The following is a 23,062-nucleotide window of genomic DNA, read 5'->3' as shown; positions in this document are numbered from 1 at the left end:
GGGACATAGCTGCTTCTGGCCCCTATTGAGTTCCACCATTGCATCTTCACTACTATAACTGAAAGCCGACTTTGGTGTTAACAGCTTCTCTAAAAAAATTGAACTCCCTATATTACCTATGTAAAAATGTAATTTTACAAAATAAAACATATCAACAAGGGTTAAAACTGTAAAAGACAAATATTTATAAAACCAACATTCCACAAATACCCTTTACATTAAGCACAACTACATAAAAAAAGTATAGAATTCAAAAATAATACGTGCATCACACGGGCACCATACTAGTTTATATACTAGAGGCCCTCATTTGGTGTCAACAGCTTTACAAATAAATAAAACTCATAGATTAAAAAAACACATGCAGAGATTAAAAAAATAGTGAAAATAATATAAGAAAAGGGTAGTATGGTGAGCTGCAAAAGAAAAAAAAAAGAAAAAAAAATTGAAATAAACGGAGAACGTGGGAGATTGGCAGTGATCCATGGACTACAACTTCACCCTTTATCCATGTTTAATTTTAACCGTCTCTTTGCAGTATGTTTGGACAATAGTTCATATTGAAGGAGAGAGGGAACGAGGACATTAACAAAATTTACCCAAAAAAGGAAAACCAAACTTTTTCTATTGTAATCTGGGCAACAAAACAACCGATTTAGATCAATATATTAACTTAATACTACCCTATAAACTATAAATTAAAGTCAAGCAAAAGGGGATTCAAATGAGTCAAATACGTACAATTATTCATACTGATTCATTAATAAAATAACAGATATTAAAAATCAAAATAGTTAAAATGATAGAATGAAATAGAAAAATATATTAACACGCCCCGATAAGAACTCGAATTCGCACGCGCCCCGACCTGCATAGCATGGGTAAGAAGAAAAATGTATATAAATACGTATGCATTCAAACAGTAGAGGGGCTAGCCATTTAGATCCTAACAAAAACGTAAGCTGGAATAGCCGAATAGATCTTTAACGGTCAAAGTCGCAATCATACATCTTCATAAGCAATGGGAAGTGGGCAAATGGGGCAATGAGAACGAAGTTTTCATACCAAAATTTACCCTTATCTTTTCTTACTGACCTTAAAATATAAGTTACTTCTCTAGATGGTCAAATTAGTAATCGAGTTGGTTTGATGCCGTGGCGGATCTAGAATCCGAAACCTGTATAGGTTAATTAAAAGTGTATTTTTTTCGCAATTTTTTTTACATATATATTTACTCTACTCTTCAAAAGAAAATTCTTTTGTTGTTGCAAAAAAAAAAATATATATATATATATATATATGAGAAGACATTTTCAGAATTCATATAATTGAAAGTACAAATTTAACCAAACATTTTTTTAAAATATATGTACCAGAGAAAGTAAAACGGAAGGAAAAAAAATATCATACCTTAAGCCTTAGAGAAAAATATATGTAGAGTTTAGATTTAAAAAAAATTAAGTAGATGAGAAATGTTAGAAAAAAGATTCGAACCTTAGACATAAAGAGAAATGAATTAGGTGGTTTACCAACTGAACTAACACTACTTTCATTACCTATTTGTATTTATATATTATATAGTCTTCAACTCTATGGATCCGCCCATGGTTTGATGGATGCAACTATTAGATTAGTAATCGACTCGATGTGATCAAATTCATTTCTGATGTGATTTATCTTACTAAACGACAACAATGACTCACTAAAATCCCCCATTCCTTCTTCCCTCCAATGATTTGTTTTCTTGACTATCCCATTTCAAAAGTAAGCATTCGCATATTAATGAACCAAATAAAAATGAGTTCATCTGCAAACGGCCGTGTGTGTGAGAAATACTAAGCTTGTGAAAACAACCACACACTTGGACACATAATAATAGCACAATAGATTAATTCTCGATCAATTATTATCTATCTGAAACCACATTTCCATCTTTCAGTTTATCGACAATCAAGAATTATACTGTTATTAAATTCGATAAAAGAAAAATTGACAAAATTTTTACTTTACAAATCTTTATATATATTGAAAATACTAGATGAAATGAATTAGAGATAAACAGCGGAATTTATCAAAACAAATTATTTTATCATTAAATAAAATATTATAATGACAATATATGATCAATTATAATTATAATTCTCAAAAATATAAATAACTTCACCCTTAAAAGACAGTCAAGTATAATACAAAACCACAAATCGTTAAAGCCACGAAAAACTTGAAGCCATGGGGTTTTCAATGGATGTCTCTCGGACTATGCTAGAACTCTCACTTACAAAAACTGAATTTTTGTTTTTCTTCTGTCTACATGTATTCGGCACCCCAACCCTAGCACCTTACACACACACATATATATAGCCGTGCCTCCTTTTTCTCATCTCTAGATCCGGATAACAACTAGCTACATAACAACCTTTCTATATATTAAATCAACTAAAAAAAGGAATGAAACCTATTTGAATACAAAACGTAACACGATAAAGGAATAGAATAATTCATCTCTATCTTTTTCTATAACAAATCCTAATCACTCTTTCACTTAATAAATAAGAAAATAAATTTGAAAACTCCATTCCTAATATATCTAGATCCACCCGTATGAATAACAAATAAATAGGGAGAGATCAACATATAAGACAAGAGACCTCATGATATAAAGATTTTCTAGTTTGATTAGGAAATCTTCTCTTTTCTTTGCCGACCGATCCGACCTTATTAACACATTTTTTTTTTAATTTTAAACTTCATCAACTCATGGAGACCAATATACCATCTTATATATTTGTTTATGAGTAAACACACGTACTCATGTTTTAGAATTTGGATAGTAGGTCAACATTAGAGATCGATTAGGAACTAGGGGTGGACACAGGTCCATTCGGTTCGGTTTTGGACAAAACCCATAACCCAACCCAAATTTTAAATTCGGTTCGGTTTTTCTATTTTAGAGACTGTAACCCACAACCCAACCCAACCCGTATGGTTCGGTTCGGTTCGGTTTTTTTCCGGTTTTACCCGTATGTAAAATACGTAATATTATATATATATATATATATATATTAATTCATCCAATTCAGACCTCATTTGACCGTCAGAATTTTCGATAAATTGAAAACCACTATTATGCCCTAAGTGAGGATCCATTACAAAGATGCGAATGCCAAAAGCCGTTTGCATATTTGAAGTCAACTAATTTTGTTACCTATCGTGCGCGGTCGCACTGAAGAAATCTATTTGGCAAAACCCCGGTCAATGAGGTTTTATTAGGTGAAAACGCCTCTTTTTTTGTTGACCGTAAGTCCGAACGGTCAAATCATGTCCAAAACGGACGAAATTTTTACGGGGTCCCTAAATATATATACCGATCACATCTGCTGGTGTCGATCGACCATATTTCGAATTAGAGTTGACGATCACCTAAGTGTCAACTAATGTATCATAACCTTTATATTAGGTTTAAAATAAAACTATCGCACCATGAAACGACTATATGAAGAAAACTTCTAGGGGTCGATCGACACCAGCTGATGTGATCGGTATATATATTTAGTGACCCTATAAAAATTTCTTCCAATTCAGACCTCAGTTGACCGTTGGAATTTTCGGTAAATTGAAAACACCACTATTATGCTCTAAGGGAGGATTCATTACAAAGATGCGAACGCCGTAAGCCATTTACATATCTGAAGTCACCTAATTTTTTTTACCTATCGGGTGTGGTCGCACTGAAGAAATCTATTTGGCAAAACCCCAGTCAATGAGGTTTTATTATGTGAAAACGCCTCTTTTTTGGTTTACCGTAGGTATGAACGATCAAACCATGTCCAAAACGGACGAAATTTTTACGGGGTCCCTAAATATATATACCGATCACATCTGCTGGTGTCGATTGACCATATTTCGAATTAGAGTTGACGATCACCTAAGTGTCAACTAATGTATCATAACCTTTATATTAGGTTTAAAATAAAACTATCGCATTATGAAGCGACTATATGAAGAAAAATTTTAGGGATCGATCGACACCAGCTGATGTGATCGGTATATATATTTAGTGACCCTATAAAAATTTCATCAAGTTCAGACCTCATTTGATCGTCGGAATTTTCGGTAAATCGAAAACACCACTATTATGCCCTAAGGGAGGACCTATTACAAATATGCGAACGCCAAAAGCCGTTTGCATATTTGAAGTCAACTAATTTTTGTTACCTATCGTGCGCGGTCGCACTGAAGAAATCTATTTGGCAAAACGCCGGTCAATGAGGTTTTATTATGTGAAAACGCCTCTTTTTTGGTTGACCGTAAGTCCGAACTGTCAAATCATGTCCAAAACGGACGAAATTTTTACGGGGTCCCTAAATATATATATATCGATCACATCTACTGGTGTCGATCGACCATATTTCGAATTTGAGTTGACGATCACCTAAGTGTCAACTAATATATCATAACCTTTATAGTAAGTTTAAAATAAAACTATCACATTATGAAGCGACTATATGAAGGAAGCAAGATGGCTAAATAATACGCCTCTTATACATTAGGTCAATTAAGTTAGAAATTAGGTGCGGCTATGAGGCCGACTATACTATTTTTTTTATTAAAAAAATAATAATAATGTAAAATTATAAATATGACAAAATGATGTCGTTTTGTAACGTTGACCATTGACTTCAGGTTTTTCGGGTCGGTTCGGTTGCTAAGGGACTGAACCCAAAACCCAACCCAAACAGATTCGGTTCGGTTCGGTTTTTTTATTTTCGGTTCGGTTTTATTCGGATTTCAGTTTTTTCGGGTTCAGTTTGGGTTCGGGTCCGGTTTTTTTCGGTTTTCGGGTCAGTTTGTCCACCCCTGTTAGGAACTAAAATCTCGATAATCCGAGCACTTCTAAAATCCCCCACTATCATAAAGATTTCACAGTAACGCACTAGACACATGCATTTAAAAAAGTGACGGGAAAGTACAGATATCCTAGCTGAAACAAAATAAAATAAGAACATGAGCAGTCAAATTTGTTGAAACGGTTTTACATGCATGGAAAACAAATTGAGAAGAACGGTGGAGAACGACCACAGTGTACGGGGCTGCGCGGTCGACATAAGAGAGCCAATCCTAATCAAACACGCTTTACTTTCTAACCGACATTCACCACATGGCCCAATCAGAGATTGCCATTTTACGTCGCTATACGCGTACGATGAATCACCACCGTCTTCTGTCATCAATCACGCTGTGCTTTCTGGAGCCCGGCCCGCCCTCTCCCTTTGTTACTTTAATTTATAAGTTCCAAATTTATGTGGTTTCCCATGTTCTATTTTGTACTGGTGAATTTTCAAAATATCTCTGAGATCAAAACAACTATCCAGAACCTTATTATTGTTATAAATCAATTTCAAAATAAATTTTTTTTTGAAATGATGGTAGTGCGAGCTTACTTTCCGAGTTGAGATTCACATCCACATAAAACTCATGAATTTTTAATGCACAACAGTATACAATATAACCTTAACATTTCATATGCTTCAATCAACATACATATATATTTACGTTAAACAACTTTATATGACCATGTTCTGATCACCACCAGCAACTTCATAAAACTCTCTCGTAAATGTGTTGGACACTAGTAAATACAATTGGCGTTAAACAACTTTATATGACCATGTTTTGATCATCACGCATCGGTACAAGTGTCTAACTTGTTATCAAGTTTTTGCTAAACAACATCTCTTAGTTGTGCTACGAGTTTCGAAAATTGTTGGGTGGATTACTATCGTACGTGTTTGGTGTTGGCATGATGATCCTGTTATTGCTTTGGTACGTAATACATTTGTAATCTTGAACTCTATACGTATGATGTTCTAGGTCGGTTCCCAAAATGTGGTTAACTAGTATCGCTCTTATATCCAACAACTAGACTAAGTAAGTAACACTTTCATAATTAGTTTTGAGGAAAATGCATCACTTGCCTAATCTGCAGATATGAGATTAGATTCTTTTCTTTTCTGACCTACATGCTCGGCCAGAATGATTTGATCATGAATCCTGACGTGAACATTTCAGATACTTGTAGCTACCTTTGGCCCATTAAACAGTTGCTAGTGGTCAAGAATCCTTACTAATAAAACAACAAAATATGAAAAATCGAGAAGACGTTGAGGGATCATAAAAAATTACTATAGCAGAACTGCAGAACCCAAAAACCACTGTTTCTCATGTGCCTCTGTTGTAGTTGGAAGGCCTCCACGTACCCTCTGTAAATTATTACACAGTATATCTTGATCTTATTCCTAGTTTTACTGGGAGTAACAGATCGGGCGACACACGAGCCCACCCCTCTGGAGTCAGGTGCACATTCTGCCCTCTTCAGTACGTGATTAGCTAAAGGAAGCCAAATTTAGTGGAGCTATCTCTCTACTGCTCCAGGTGCATGATTTGACAAATAATATCAATGCATGATTGATCAATGTGAGCTAAATATCAAGCTCAATCGTGTATATAAAGCATGCACTAGGTTGATGCAAGAATAAACAGACGACGTCCTTAACTTATTTGGTCTCTATCAGTGTCTTAGCGCTAGCTTTCCCTAGCTCAAATACCCAGTTTGAGAGGTCACTACTGAAGAGCTAGCTTTACTTCTCTTCACCCCAACAATGGCACCACTCAATTTTCATCTGATGACCTCTATATTTGGGATTCTGGGTACTTATCTCTTTATCGATATCTTACAAGAAGCTAGCGAGTTATCTTCTCCTAGCTGCTAGCTCTCACCGAAACTTGGTTATTAATCATTGTTGTATGTATTGATCCTCTTTTTCCAGCTATCTAAAGTTTATCTGTTGTTTGCGATTTCTATATATAGGTACCGTCGGCTCGTTCCTCGTTTACCTAGCTCCAATGTAATAGATCTCTCTCTTTCTTTTCCTCTCCGATCTTCATGCATATGGGATATCATGTTACTCGACTTGACTCAGATACCGTTTCTTATTTATTTTTCTGCATGCAGACCAACATTCTATTGGATATACAAGAAAAAATCAACATTTCAGTTCCCATCTCTACCCTACTCAGTGGCATTGTTTAGCGCCATGTTGACGCTCTACTATGCCTTCCTCAAGACAAATTCTATGATAATCATCACGATAAATTCAATTGGCATCTTAATTGAAACCGGATATCTTGTACTGTTCTTGATTTATACACCACCACAATCCAAGGTACGTACTAATTAAACTCATAAGCTTGTCACTTATATGTGTGTGTGTGTGTGTGTGTGTGTGTGTGTTTTAAGGGGAAAGGAGATTAATTAGCTTCTATTTTTTTTGTTTTACAGATCTACACAGCAAAATTTTTCGGCCTTTTCAATTTTTTGGGCTTTGGAGTGGTCGTATTGAGTACATGTCTCATCCCAAATGATGTTATGCGGTTGAAAATCGTCGGATGGGTTAATATCGTGTTTGGTGTTGGTGTATTTGCTGCTCCTCTTATTGTTTTGGTACGTAATATAATTTCAATCGTCATCGTCCATAATAATAACGTCTCCACCTTACAGTTTGTAATGTTGATGTTCAACTGATCCTTTTACCCTTACTTTCTCAGAAAGACGTTATCAAAACAAAGAGTGTCGAGTTTATGTCGTTCTCGTTGTCATTAAGCTTAACGCTATGTGCTGTCCTGTGGTTCTTCTATGGCCTTCTAATAAGAGATGTATTCATAGCGGTTCGAATTCTATCTTTCCCCTTTTCTTTACCACAAAGATTAATATATTCACGTAAGTTCTTTATGCTGATGATTTTTTTTCCTGTTTGGTATATGCAGGCACCGAACATTTTGGGGTTTATATTCGGGGTTGTGCAGATGATCATGTTCTGCATCTACCGGAAGAGCACCAAGAAGGCTGGCTCACCGGATTCTTGTCAAAAAGATCAGATACTAAACACAACCATGGTTTCTGTTCCGGTGAATACTGACATGAAAGTAGCAATGGCGGTAATAGACATCAATACTCAAATTCAATCAAAAACAGGGGATGCAAAGAAGAGTTCTGGGACTTGTGATATTGAGAACCAACAACCAGAGCAGGCGCGGCTAGATGACAAGCTCACCAACGACACTGCCGTGGGACTCACACTGTAACCGACAAGACCTCAGCCAAAAACAAAAAACTAAAAAGAACATCTCCTAAACGATTCGAGCTATATGTTTCCAGCGTCTATATATGTGCATCCAGTGTAGTGGCGTATGAGTATTCCATTTGTAAATCGAAGGGCGCAAAGTTCATCAATATCAGCTATTGTCATAAATCGAAGACGAGGCCGCAGGCCCAACCAGTGTGATTGTGTTGAGTATGTAAATGAAATTTCGTTGTCCGAAATAATGCATAGTTAGAGTGCGTTTTCCTGTTTTATCACCCATTGGCCATTGTAGCTAGCTAGCTAGGATAAATAGGGATTTCAACAATGAAATAATATACGTACTCAACTATTCCTTACTAATTTCTCTCTTTTCTTCGCTCTACCTCTCTATTTCCTAAAATTTTATATCTGAATCAAGAGTCAATAGTGCAGCGCGCTGCAACCTAGTTAGTAATATAACCAATGCTCTTAATTTGTAGGCACCTGTGTAAGTACGTGTACAAATATAAAAATATTCAGAAGTGGAAGATGTGGAGTTCATGTATGTTTAGTATTGTCACTATACCGCATGTTTGTTTCATGGGATTGTGATAGCCCTCCTTAGTTTCTAGTGGAAGCCTAGACTGCTCAAGGGCTCAAGGCTAGCTTATTTTCAATTAAGCCTGACTTGTGTTTGGTGCGTTTTGAAATTGGGACTAATATTAGTAATATATATTAATTGCAACATGGCATCTGTTTACAAAGCTGCAGGCTCTTGGGTTCTGTTAAAAGATCTAGAGTAGAAGAGAGAATGCAAACCCAGAAAAATCAAAATAAAAGAGAGAATGCAAGAGCGAATGCATACGCAAAATATTAAATCGATTTTTAAAACCATTTTTGAATTCTTCAATTCAAAACTCAATCTAAACCATCATTTAATTCAATACACCAGATGAAGCATTGAATCGATTCTTAAAACCATTTTTGAATTCTTCAATTCAAAACTCAATCTAAACCATCATTTAATTCAATACACCAGATGAAGCTACTCACCTAAACTCAGAACACCATATTCTAAACCCAAATATCAAGTTACCAACCATGAAATTGATCACAAATTCACAATCATACCTCGTCATATTACCCAAACACCGAATTAATCAAAAAAATTCGCAAAGCAAGTTACCCGGGCACCAAATCCTTAAATAATAGACCCATAAATCAACTTGGGGCAAATAGGCGGGTTGGGGCGGTTTAAAGCGAGTGGCGGTCTTAGCGAGTTACCTATTGGAACTCGTTAAAGTTTTTCTTTTAATTTTTTTGTATATTATTCTTTTTCTAGTTTACTCCAGCTATTTTTTTAATTTAAATATTTTTTTAGTATTAAGTCCCAATAAAGATAAGAATAAGTATTATTTTCTTCGTAAAAAAACAATGAATATTATTTTAATCTACATATGATTCAACCAAGGGTAAAATCTTGACAAAAAAATTGTGATCAATACACAAAAGACATCATACTCATGCCTTTTTAAATCCACACAAAAGCTAAAATATGTTAAAGGGCCACAATTCCATATCAAATTAAGTATAATGTCAAATTATTAGATGAGTCTACTACGCTCTAGCACATTTGAGTCACACCTTAGCAGCGGCCAGTGTAACCTGTTTTCACCCGCTAACTAACAAGTTATTATTGAGTTATAAACCGTTAGACCAATCATTCTACAGGGTGGTAATTGATGGTTTATTGGCGGGTGGTTTGCGGTTCGCGGGCTGAAATGCCAGCCCTACCCAAAAACAAATCGACCATGAAGTAATTAAGTTGGCATCGACGACATTGCTTGAAGCCCGGCGGCGGCGGCATGGCTTGAGAGGGAAGTGATGGTCGTCATTAAGAGGGTGAGGAGGGTAGCAACAACAGGCTCGAAGGCTTACGAGTTTCTAGTTTGTGTTCGTAGTGGTGTAGCAAGTTGTGAATGAACTCGTCTTACACAATCCCATGAAAATTGGTCTCTCTATGTCAAGTGTTTTGGGATTTTTGAGACTCTTCAAGCCCAGCTATAATAGCCTAGTCCCACGCAACAAACAATCCCTATATGTACAATTTCAGTACGTCATCAAAAAAAATTTTAACGAGATTGCACAGCTTCTTGAGAGGCTTTCTAAGTCTATACGACTTATTTCCTCCTCCTTGGTCAGCATAGGCGAGATAAAAAAACTTTGGTATGTGGAGTAATTATGTGTACCCGCCACAGTATGTAACACTGTCATGTGGTGTATTCAGCTAATTATATTACGTCATGGTATAATTAACATGCACGCGGTGAAAATGACAAAAGTCTATTTATATATAAGAACCAATAAAAAATTATAATAAAAAATAGGTCAATAATATTAAAAGAATATGCCACATGAGATATATGAGGTATATATAATAATTTCTCCTCTTCAAAATAGAACATGTACGTGTTGGCTAACCATACCTACAACAGTGACTGGACTGCGCTGAAATTTCATTAATTCATTCATTACATGCAAGAATAATTAGTACATGCAACCAGACAAAGACATAAAGTAACAGTGTAACACCCTATTATGGAAGAAAATCTTCTGTCTCCGTTTCTCTATCTCTCTCCATGTCTCCCATTAATTTCATGGCACGTGTAATACACATCACCACTGTCTAACTGTTACTTCACACAGTTAAGTCTTGAAAATATTGTTTTTATTTATTGAATATTATCTAATTCTAAAAAGAATCTAAATTCTAATTCTTCAACAATAACTAACATGATTTCTCAAAAAAGATTTTTCGGTATCACCAAGAATTCATCAAAAAAAAATTTACAATTCACACTACAATCATGGGCAAGAGCCTTATGCATATCATTCTTAATCAAAATTTCCCCGATCATGAATCCCAACAAACCCATCAATTATGCAATAAGAACACAAACCCATCAATTCATATTTTCGACTTCATCAGGTATAATCCAGGCTAAACAAGATTTGATCGTTGAACAATCCAACGCAGCCTAATGTTTTGCAATGAGTTTATTCTTTTGCAATTATGAAATAAGATTTGATCTGGGATCGTTTAAAGAGGAATGTAGAATTCAATCTGAGATCAAACCTCATGAAATTTTGGAATAAAATTGTGATTTTGGCTAATAGATGATAAAATAGGTTTCATAGATCTACAGATCAATAAATCTGGGACGTCAAACATATTCCACGCATATGTTGATCTGGGTTTTCATGGAGGAGCATAACAGAGCAGATAATAGAGAAAACTTCAACCCGTGGTTTTTTTTTTTTTTGCAATAAGGTTTTTAAATTACATTATCGATTTTCCTGACTCTGTTAAATAACAATTAAATCTGCTGACATGGAAGACATGTGTCAACATATGAGTGGGAGAGAGGGCAGGGGACAGACAGTACGGGGACAGAAGATTTTAGTCCCCCTATTCTCTCCATTTCCTAATATTTTACTTTTTTTGATCCAATCCAGATCGAGTCACACTGCAACCCAGTTTCATTAACCATTGTTCTTAATCATTAGGCACCTGTAGTATATGTATAAATATCTTTCGGCATCTGTGTAAGTAAAAAAAAAACGATCGACCTATATTTTTTATTCTGTTGAAATAGTACGTAATATGCTAAAATAATGATGCTTGTTCTAGGCTTTCCTTTTATATAGCGGGGGAGCTAGAAATTTGAATTAATTGGCGCATAATTTTTATAATGTTAATTCTTGTCTATCAAACTTTTAAAGTGTGATATATATAATTTTAAAGAAAACGAATAGCTATGATGAATTAGAAGGAATTAAAGTAAGATAGATTAAAAAAATTAATCTAAAACTCTATTAAATCATTAAATTAACAAAAAAAAGTAGGGAAATAATCTTAAAGTTGTTTACAAGTGATGACTGCTAAAAGAAAATGACAAAGAATAAAAGTTGTTAGAAGAAAAATGCAAGGAATAGAAAGTGTGTTTCAAAGAAAGTAGTGGGATTCAAACTCAGAAACTGAAGGAAATGTGTGTTCCCTTAACAGCCTAAACACCACTGCTCCAAGTTGTCAACAATACAATTAAGCAAACCTGAAATATTTATATCTATTGGTGCATGGGACATAGTAGGTTCCTTAGTGGCTCCGCAACTGCTTTTATAGTGCAGTCGGACAAAAGCATTATCATGGAACACTGACCAAAGTAAATCAATTATATATATATATATATATATATTATAAACCTTTATCTTATTTCCATTATTACATATTAATCAAGTAATCAGTAATGATTGATACGATTGCATTATTGTAATGCTGACTCCACTTATCCGCGGGGCTGCTCTAAAGCCTTCATTAATGAAAACGTCAAATATAAAGAGGGAGGACGTGAAACCTAAACCTCATATTACAAAAATATGAAATAATATCAGAAATCCCTACAAACAAGTACCAAATAAAGCACCAACTAGCAAATAGTATTACTCTAATGGCGATTATATCTTTTTTTTTTAAACAACGGTAACATAGCTGAGAACACAATAGATATGTAACCCTGAAAATAATGAAGCATCGCCCACATATCCTAATGTCCAATAAATCAACTCTCCAATTACGTTTCCGCCAAAACATTAAACAAGTACCAAATAAAGCACCAACTAGCAAATAATATTACTCTAATGGCGATTATATTTTTTTTTTAAAACAACGGTAACATAGCTGAGAACACAATAGATATGTAACCCTGAAAATGATGAAGCATCGCCCACATATCCTAATGTCCAATAAATCAGCTCTCCAATTACGTTGCCGCCAAAACATTAATCCGACGACACTTAGTCTCACAATGCCACTAGACGGCAACGACCATTTGACAAAATAAGGAACTCACATCTTACCTAGAACAAACAAGATACATTGAATGCACACACGGACACACAGCCCGACACACCCTGAAAAATAGTTTATTACATGCAAAACGCGCAACATAATTATTAAATAAATAAATAAAAACTAGAAAAGAAAACTTAATTAGGGTTGGGCCTAACAAGTTAACTAAGCCCAAACTATATTTGGAGAGAGAGAAGGAGAGCCACCGGCCACCCCTAATCCATCTTCACGTTGACCACCACTAGAGGACCACCTAACCTGTCGCCGCTCCACCCTCGTCTTATCACCACCACCAACGTGGCGCTAGCCATGCCGCTCCAGCAATCAACGCCGCCCCAAGCAATCAAACAATTCATACTACTCCTCATATCAGACATAGAGAGAGTAGCCTGGATTGAAACGATATGATCACACTGCGCCGTCTCTACATCAACACCATCAGACCACTCCCGCACCAGCCACACACTCCCCTCCCGATAATAAATCCAATGACGCATAAACCAGATATTGACTGACATGATCCTCCTTTCTCGCACAACCCCCATGCATGATCCCGATCTAATCTCGATCGAGTAGATCGGCGCACACTAGACCCACAAAACGTAACAAACCTCGTCCGCCGACAACGATAGGGCTCACCGCAGGACGGAGGGCAAACACTCAAGTTTTCTCTCACATGCGCCTCTTTTTTTTTTTACAATTGTGATTTATAAGTTCTGATATATAAACAGAGATAGGCTCTCCATTCATCTATTTACCACGTGGGTGCAGGAAAGTCCAATAAGAATTCAGAAAATATTTTGTGCAATCTGATGAACTGTTAAGGGCAACTTGAGGAGTTAACATTTTCCTGCCAGATTGATGATTATTAATCTTGATTTACCAATGTTATATGCTAAAAATGTTTAATGCTAATGTCAAAACCATCACATATACATGGGAGTATCATATGGAACGGTCGTCCAAATAGTGTCAATCTGGCTAAAAGATGATTAGACTCGAAACAAATTTTGGGAAAATAAAGCTTGTCCAATCCAATGATATCTCATTATCGCCACTTTTGTTGGAGGCTCCACCCTTTTACATGGGATGATTTTGATGCACTTCCATCTGATTAATGATTTTACACTACTGTCAACTTTAGTCCACCCCTTTCGGAATTCGTAGTTACAGTGGCGGAGCCAAGAATAAAAAATGGGTAGGATTGGTTTTATGCACATTTTTTTATAGAAAATTAAATATTTATAGAATTTATAAAGAATATGTTGTAATTAAAAAAATAGTGAGAAAATGGGGATATAGTAGAAATAAATATAGATTTATTAATAGAAAATAACAGACAGAATTGTAAAATATAAGAATAGAGAAAAAAATAGAAAAAAGAAATAATTAGGAAGGAGGAGAAGTAAAAACAAAACAAAAAGGAGGTGGGAATCGAACTGAAGACCAGCCTTTAGCCAAGTGGTAATTGAACTAGGCCTTTAGCCAACTCCACCAACTTAAACTTCAATATGTTAACACATATATTAGATAAAATTCATTTTTGGCTGGGCTATTAGCCCGCAAGTGGTTCCTCCCCTCTTGTGCCCTATGCCTTATTCGGTAATTAGCTAATTAAGCAAAAAGGCAAATTATAGTGGAGCTTACCGCCCAACTATCTACTGCTCAAAGTGATTTCAAAGATAACAGTTTAATATGCAATGCCGACTATCAGTGAATGCATGATCGAGATGGGATATATACAGTGGCGGATCTCTTTGGAGGCCAGAGAGGGTCATGGCCCTTCTGGCGAAAATTAGTTCTCCCTTTAATTAAGTTTTAATTACATAATTAGTGATATATTTAGTATAAATTACCCCTCCGGTAAAAAAATTATCTATGTTTTTTTACAAATATGTTATCCCCAATACTAAATTGTGATTTTTTTCCTAAAAAAAATATTATAGTTTCCATATACATATCACATTTGACATATTTATTAATAAATTATGATTATATTTAATTTAAATAGGGAATTTAGAGGAAAAGGAAGAGGAAGAGAGGAAAAGTATTTTGTGATGAGCCTCCTAGCTTGACTAGGTTTCAAACCCAAAAAAAAAATTAGCCAATTCAAGATTATTTTTCAGGTTCCGCCACCGGATATATCTTACTCTATATATAAATAGACTCGATCGATAGATTCAATATTAAGCTCCACTCGAGTCCGTGTTCTTGTGCTTGTCCTTAAAATCTCTGGCTATAACTAAAGAGCAGATAGAGCTTCACACCAATTATGGCTTCCGTAATTGGAATTATGGGTAGTAGTCTCTTTCTTGCTACCTGAGCTAGCTACTTCCTAGATATCTCTAGCTCTTATCAAAACTTTCTGTTTTATTTAGCTCTCTAAAGATCTCTGTTTAATTTTCGCATCTGTTTCTTAATTTTTTTTCTAGGTTCCGTGTTTACATAGTTCCACTGTACGTAACACCTCTCTCTCTCTCTCTCTCTCTCTTCATGCATACGGGATTTCATGTCATATATATTCTTAACCCACAGCTGTACTGTAGACCAACATTTTATTGGATCTTCAAGAATAAATCAACACAGGGATTCCCTTCGATACCCTATTCTGTTGCATTGTTTTGTGCCATGTTGACGTTCTACTATGCCTTCCTCAAGACGAACTGTATGATTATGGTCGTGATAAATTCCATTGGCTGCTTCATCTCGAAACTGCGTACCTAGTAATGTTCATGATATATGCAACACCAAAATCCAGGGTACTTGATTCGCATTTTATTTTCCCATTTCTCAGTTGGGGACGTCCGAATGGGTTTTCCGTTCGGATTTCCGCCGTTTTTCCACGATCTAGATGTCGGCGATACCGTTTCTTCTCGCCAGAGTAACATCACACTTCTTAGACGTTGCTATGATGAAGAAGAAGGCAAAAGAAATCGGAATCGGAGGTCCACCATGATCGGTGGTGAAGTTCTTAGAAGGTTGTTGCACATACCTCCGATCCCGATTTCTTTTGGTTTTCTTCTTTATTATAGCAGCGTCTAGGAAGATGTGATGTTACCTCGGCGAGAAGAAACGGCGTCACCGGCGTTCGAATCATGGAAAAACGGTAGAAATCTGGACGGAAAACCCGTTCAGACGTCCGCAATTGAGAATCATTATATATATATATATATATATTTCGTTTTTGCAGATTTTTACAACAAAGCTGATTATTCTGTTTAATATTTTGGGTTATGGTTTGATGTTACTGGGTACAATCCTGGTCCCAAATGTTCTTCTGCGGTTGAAGATTGTGGGGTAGATCAATGTTTTAAAAAACTCGTCTCAAGCTTAAAAAGCTTAAAGCTACTTACATAACGCCTCTGTTTTTCGGTCTGGACACCGAGGCTCACCTTTTACGCCTTATGTTACGTTTTTACGCCTTTTACGCATTTTATTACGCCTTAAAAAATAATTTTTTAAGTATATTTTTATATTTATTTATATAATGTTTTAATTTGAGGAAAACTATCTAAAACGTTTGGATTATGAATTTCATTATATCTAAATGCAATAAATTGGTAAGTTCTTATGTATATTTGTTCTTTTTGTATGTGTATAATTATATATTTACACATTTAACTACTAATTTTTTTATAACATAAGTCTTACGCTTTATGCGCCTCAAGTTCTAAGGCTCAAGGCTCTCAAGAAAACGCCTTGGGGTACGCTTTCACTTTTTAAAACATTGGGGTGGATTACTATTGTGTTCAATGTCTGTATGTTTGCTGCTCCTCTTACTATCTTGGTAAAATATAAATAATATATAACCTTATGTTTACTTAATTTAGTCAATATATCAGAGAACCTTTATCTCGATCTACTGATATTGACATATTGAGTTCCTTTAACCCTTACTTTTTCAGAGGCAGGTAATCAAAACAAAGAGTGTATACATGTGGAGTACATGTCATTCCCCTTATCATTGAGCTTAACTATGTGTGCTGTCATGTGGTTCTTCTATGGTCTTTTAATAAAAGATATGTTCATAGCGGTACCACTTTCTTACCCTCCTGCGCTTTGCTCAATTCTTATACAGATTGATTCACTGACAAGTTATTTATACTGATGCCTGCTGCTTTGTTGGTTATGTATAGGCACCAAACATTTTAGGGTTTGCGTTCGGAATCACTAAGATGACAACGATCCTCGTCTACAGGAAGAATAATACCAAGATGGCAATCTTACCGAAACTCATTCCAAGTGATCAGATACGAAGCACAATTAGTATTCCGGCCCCAGCAGATGACGACATGACTGTAGCAATTGTCATTAGTACTAAAACGAAAGCTGAGGATTTGCAAAAGAGCTGTGAATTCGAAACTGATGATGATGAGAATGATGATGAAAATCAATTGGACGGCCGGCCCAAAGGCAAGGCGACCGTGGCCACTGCCTTCGGCCTCATCTTGAGAAGGGGCTCAATTTAAATAAGTCGTGTATATATCTGTTACTTAATCATGGTTAGAATGTTATTTTGGATTGATGAAATCTCTAGTATTGCTGAGACACATGGCTTGTTCTCTGGCACATAGTTAGTTAGTATCATTTATCTTTCAGTGTTGTATAAATTGCTCTTTCTCTCTGTATTCTAAACAATTCTAATATTCTGGTAATAGCGATATCACAATTCTCTCTCTGTATCTTCTTCTTCGTCTTCATCTCAAAACCCTAGATTGTTCTCTATTGCCATGGCTATCAATCATGAACTATTCAATGAATTCCAAAAACCATGAAATAAAATGACGAGGCTTCTGTCAAAACTCTAAAGCAAAGAACTGGAAATTAGGCCCGTTTCAGAAGCCATGCATTTTTTACACTCTGGATTCTGTAATTGGTAATTGAACAAGAAAGGACTATGTGATTCGTTCAAGACTAATTAAATTGACCTCGCCAATGCGAAGTAAGAGATTGAATTAAAAAGATGCAAATGTGATCGAGGAGAGGCTTTGGTAGCCATGCATGAATCAAAGAATTCACACATGCTAATTTCCAACATTTCATTTGGATTAACGAAATTAAAATCAAAATGGTGTGATCACAAAATAAAACTACATACGATGCTTGAGCCACCATGAAAAGATGTTAGATATCAATTTCGACTCCTTAATTATATCTTAGCTAATTAGTCATTCATTTAAGAGCTGAGCTGAGCCGAGAGAATGGCAGCCATTAATCCTCATTTTATGGCCTCTGTTTTTGGCATTCTTGGTAATTTATCTAGTAAAGCTATACCTTCTAGCTAGTTTTTACGAAATAAGCAAAACTTAGTTACTTCTATATTTTACTAATGTTTCAACTTTCAACTTTCAAAACTCTAAATGTCTCTTTTTTTTTTCTCTGAAATTTCTGTAGTTACCATCGTTAATTGCCTTCCAAGTTTACCATTGCTCCACTGTGATTTCCTTATCTTTCTCTCTTTGTGATTCTCATATATGGATTCCATGTTATCTGACTAACTTCGTACGTAATCTGTTTTCAGACCAGCATTTTATAGGATTTTCAAGAGAAAATCAATGTACTTGATTTATGAATCACCGAAAGCCAGGGTACTCGATCTTCTCCCTTTTATGCTTACAGTGTATTATATATTGAGGCGAAGATTAAAGATGGAACTAAAATTAATTATGGTATTGCAAATTTTCACAGCAAAGCTACCAAATGTTGCGGCTTATGGTTTGATCCAAGGACTAAAATATCCATAATTTGCTCAATATTTTCGTGAAAGTTTCCATTTTGAAAATTTCCGAGATATCCGGAAACTTTCAAAATTCTTGATATTTTCATAATATTGCCACATGTCAGACTAACTTCAAATAAAATAAAAAATCACTGGTTAGGAGAATCGAACCTCCAATCCATTTTTTTGCAAGCACAAAGTTATAGTCAACTCTACTACACCAACTTATTGTTATATATGGCTTTTTTATTATATATTGCATTTAATGTCTCAACATTCACCTAAAATTGAAATAAAACTGAACTAGTTGTGAGGAGAACTGAACCTCTTTGGTCTAGGAGGAATCAATGATGGACCTTACCCTTATAGAGGAAATTCAACATATCTTATCCACCATATTTATTCTTTAATGAGATGTAATCAAGTGAAAACATATGGACACAATCTAATGCACAATCTTCATAAAACTATGGTTATGGTCAAAGTCAAAAAATACTTGATCTGAACGGGAACTAGCTACTAGTACCACAACCCACAGTCAATCACTCACGAGCCCCCCCTATGGTTGTCATATAAGTTTGTATATGTAAAATTATAAAGAGGATGTATCATTTAATGACTATTCTTCACAATATATTAAGGGTTTTACTCAATGACATAATGAAGATAGTGAACATTTTGTACCTCATAGATCCTTTATGTGGTTTTAAATCACTAATGTAATTTCATATTTAATGTATTATATGTAAATAAGGCGTGATAACTTACCCTCTCTTTTGTGTAAATATATATATATATATATACAGTCTCTATCCAGAGTGAAGCTTCACTCTGAAATTACAGAGTGAAGTTCCAATTTTGGCACATTTTTCGGTCAAATTTTTTCACCATAAGCGATTCAATATTTAGGTATGTTATTTAAGGTCATCTCTACAAAGTTTCATCTAATTTTTTTAATGGTTTGAGCTTTCAAAATTCAGATTTACACGAACAGTTCACGTTGAACAGTTTTAATTCATTCATTGATTTGATCTAATTTTAATACCTTAACGATGTCCGAATTAGTTGAAATTTTGTAGAGATGATCTTAAATAGCATACATAAATATTGAATCGCTTATTGTGAAAACGTTTGACCGAAAAGTGTGCTAAAATTGGAACTTTACTCTGTAATTTCAGAGTAAAGCTTCACTCTGGATAGAGACTGTATATATATATATATAGTAAGTAAATTTTTAATAATGCTCGACGATAATTTCATCTCAAATTATTATAACTCACTATAAACTAATATTTATATAATAATTTCTTATGACATATAATAGATAATTGATCAAATTAACATTTTTCAAAATTTCATTCAAAATTCCATGTTTTTATATAAATTTTCATCAATTTACTTAATTATTTTTTAAAATCGAAATTTCTAATTTTTTGTTCATCGATATTTCCGTTCTTGCCGAAATTTTAGTTCTTGGTTTGATCTTAGTGGTTACACGCTACGTACATATATCCCAAATGTTCTTCTGCGGTTGAAAGTTGTTGGGTGGGTTAATGTTGTGTTCAATGTCTAAGTGTTTGCCGCTCCTCTCAGTATTATGGTATTATTGACTCTTTACATAATTATTTCCTTATATTGGTTATCACATGCTAAATACTTGATTATCACTTCGTTTGACTTGCTTTTTTCAGAAACTGGTTACTAAAAAAAGGAGTGTGGAATACATGTCATAACCATTGTCACTCTGCTTAACGCTTTGTGCTGTTATGTGGTTCTTCTATGATAAGGGATTTATTCATAGCGGTACAATTTTTTTCTTTCCTGCTTCCTTTATCTCATACAGAAACTTGCACCAGAAAAGTTTGTGCATGTGCTGTTGAAGTATGTTGCTCATCTCCTCCTGTGTTCATATGTATAAGCTCCAAACATCTTAGGGTTCGCATTTGGGATTGCGCAGATGATTATGTTCTTGGTCTACAAGAACACCACGATGTTATCTGTATTACCGAGCACAAACAGGCCGGTTGCATCCGTAGAAAACAATGACATAGTAACACCAAGCGAAACTAATATTCAAACTCAATTGGAAGCAGAGGACATGAAGAACAGTGGTAGCATTGAAGCCGACAACCATGAAAATTAATCAGAGAGCATTACAAAGTCAAGTGCTGAATCCATTGTGTGAAGAAAAGTAATGAACCCAAGTGCACCAATTATTGTGAGATTAGATGAAGGCAACTAGCCTAACTAGACCAGGAAAATTATGTAATATGAGAAGCTAGCAAAAGCTCTTCTACTTCGATCTAGTTAAACCTCTTCATTAGTCTTATCACTCATATGTACTTCTTATGGAAGTAACAATATAATAATGTACAGTAGATAGAAAGGAGAGAAGTTCAATCTAGTTTGGGCATGTAAACTAGTTATCAAGTACGTTACAGAAATGCTTAAGACACAAAAAAATCTGCACAAGCTTGTTATAATTAACAGGCTACTTAAGTACGAGGTTTAAGCATCGTCTGAGCTCTCCGCGTCTTTCATCACCTCGAGTATCTTGAGAAATAAGTTAAGGAGGTCCAAATACAAGTCAATGGCCGCAAGAATGTACTCATCATACTGATAGCGCTTGATCAGTTCATCTGTGTCATAGACAATGTAGCCACAGAATACTAGTATTCCCACAATTCCATATATCATATGACTAATTTTACCAAGAGGGAGGAAAATCTGCATCAAAACCAATATAAGTCTATTATTAACTGAAGAGATTAAAGCTCAAATATAATTGAAAACATTAAAGCACTGAAAAGAAAAAACTGCAAGAGTCTAGAGGCCAACCTGTATCACTCCAAAGACAACCAGAGTCAGCAGGGATGCAAACAAGAAAGGACCCAAGAAGTTGAAGTCATGGCCTCTCCTTGCGGCCCAAAAGGTATACAAGGTCAGGCTTAGAAAAATAGCAACGGTTAGAATTGCAGCCTCCAGAACCACCTTCCCTGTTTGCAATTGAATAAATTACTTAGTTCCATTTTGCTAGTTAGCTATGATATTGATAAGATTATGCATGTGTTACTACAACTATATTTCATAAATGAAAGTTAATACTTAATGAACAATGAAATTTACACATTCATCCAGTTAATCCCAAAACCACTGAGTGTACAGATCATGGAAATGCTACATACCATTGGCTAAAAACAACTGCCCAATAAATCACTCAATAACAGACTTACTGTTGAAAAACAATTTATAATTACAAACTCCAAAACAATGACATAAAGGTACGTATGATCACGCATATATATGTGAATTTTTGTGATAAATTGATTTTCTTATGGAAGATAATTTGATTTTTTTTCATGACGAGCTCTTTGATCAATTGATCCCTAGATACGTACTAGTCTGGATTATCTTTGCTAAGGACATGGATTGAGTTCTGAGCTCTTAGATCCTCAATCTGTTGATTGATGCTTCTCCTACCTGGGTTAGGAACCCAAAAGGAATTTGATTCCGCAATCAATAAGATTTTGTTTCAAGTTTCAACTAGGATAGTGAAAACTGCTGTGTTCGCAGGCAGTGACTATCTAGGGCACCTTAGTGTACGTGTTAATGTCCTAGATAGGGCGCCGCTTTAGAATGAGGTAAAAACTAAAAAAATGATCGAGTAATGACGTACCGCTGGCGAATGTACAACTAACTCCGACCATGAGTGCCTCACAGAAAGTGAAAACCCCAAGGAGCACGTAATTCAGAGGGTGCTGTTTGCTATAAATCATCATGGCTAAAAGCACTGCAACAAACCAAACAATGGCGAAACCCTAAGTCTTCAGAGTCTTACCGATTTGATCCAAGGGAATAGTCATGAAAGAGACATAACGTACGTACCAGAAACGGAGGTGATGATGATTGTGTGTTTGAGAAACCATCCGAGCCAAGTTTCGACGAGGAATACGGCGATGCCAGGGTTCAAGAAGGCGGTGGCGGCAACGGGGATGGTGAGGAGTAGCTGAAAGGCGAGAATGGCATACACTTTTCGGATGAAGGCCCATCGGCGCTCGGGATTTTCAGTCATCGAAGGGTAGAGTAGCGGAGTACTGCCGGCTTCCAAGTCATTGTTCCGGCTCAACGGTGTCTTCATCGCAACGAGATCGATAGAGGGAGTGTTTGGTTTCCGACCAAGTGCGGGAAGGAAGCTTCAATAAGCAATATATTCTAGGTCTCCTTATCACCCTTGCCCTTGTTATATATATGGTCGCTGACTGCCTGACTCGCTGTTTTGGATTTGGTTTAGTGCGCGTTTGAATTTGAGTAGGA

General features: G+C 35.5%; 2 protein-coding genes and 1 pseudogene across 2 annotated transcripts; 2 read left to right on the top strand and 1 right to left on the bottom strand.

Moving 5' to 3' along the window:
- The first annotated feature begins 6,560 nt into the window (after positions 1 to 6,560).
- Positions 6,561 to 8,487, top strand: LOC126783023 (bidirectional sugar transporter NEC1-like). The gene is made up of 6 exons (XM_050508403.1): positions 6,561 to 6,708; positions 6,869 to 6,905; positions 7,013 to 7,223; positions 7,340 to 7,501; positions 7,606 to 7,725; positions 7,825 to 8,487. Exons 1-6 carry the CDS (start codon positions 6,660 to 6,662, stop codon positions 8,140 to 8,142), a joined length of 897 nt encoding a protein of 298 aa, XP_050364360.1. The 5' UTR covers positions 6,561 to 6,659; the 3' UTR covers positions 8,143 to 8,487.
- Positions 8,488 to 15,301: 6,814 nt separating this feature from the next.
- Positions 15,302 to 17,498, top strand: LOC126784549 (bidirectional sugar transporter SWEET9-like; annotated as a pseudogene).
- A 3,758-nt stretch (positions 17,499 to 21,256) lies between these two features.
- LOC126784165 (protein LIFEGUARD 4-like) lies at positions 21,257 to 22,886 on the bottom strand. The gene is made up of 3 exons (XM_050509651.1): positions 22,634 to 22,886; positions 21,587 to 21,744; positions 21,257 to 21,475 (listed from the first exon to the last, which is right to left on the bottom strand). The coding sequence occupies exons 1-3, from the start codon at positions 22,884 to 22,886 to the stop codon at positions 21,257 to 21,259; spliced, it is 630 nt and encodes a 209-aa protein (XP_050365608.1).
- Positions 22,887 to 23,062: the final 176 nt, after the last annotated feature.

This window comes from Argentina anserina, chromosome 2 (assembly GCF_933775445.1).
Source record: "Argentina anserina chromosome 2, drPotAnse1.1, whole genome shotgun sequence".
NCBI lineage: Eukaryota > Viridiplantae > Streptophyta > Magnoliopsida > Rosales > Rosaceae > Argentina > Argentina anserina.
The sequence above is the reverse complement of the archived record's forward strand: the minus strand, read 5'-3'. Positions and strand labels throughout refer to the sequence as shown.

What these genes read in the sequence shown, in the direction of transcription:
- LOC126783023 (XM_050508403.1), top strand. Translation starts at nt 6,660, where the DNA reads ATGGCACCACTCAATTTTCATCTGATGACCTCTATATTTGGGATTCTG. An exon ending in CTCTATATTTGGGATTCTGG is followed by an intron (nt 6,709 to 6,868) that starts GTACTTATCTCT and finishes TTCTATATATAG; the next exon opens with GTACCGTCGGCTCGTTCCTC. An exon ending in TAAGAGATGTATTCATAGCG is followed by an intron (nt 7,726 to 7,824) that starts GTTCGAATTCTA and finishes TGGTATATGCAG; the next exon opens with GCACCGAACATTTTGGGGTT.
- LOC126784165 (XM_050509651.1), bottom strand. Translation starts at nt 22,886, where the DNA reads ATGAAGACACCGTTGAGCCGGAACAATGACTTGGAAGCCGGCAGTACT. An exon ending in CATCATCACCTCCGTTTCTG is followed by an intron (nt 21,745 to 22,633) that starts GTACGTACGTTA and finishes AATTGCAAACAG; the next exon opens with GGAAGGTGGTTCTGGAGGCT. An exon ending in TTGTCTTTGGAGTGATACAG is followed by an intron (nt 21,476 to 21,586) that starts GTTGGCCTCTAG and finishes GTTTTGATGCAG; the next exon opens with ATTTTCCTCCCTCTTGGTAA.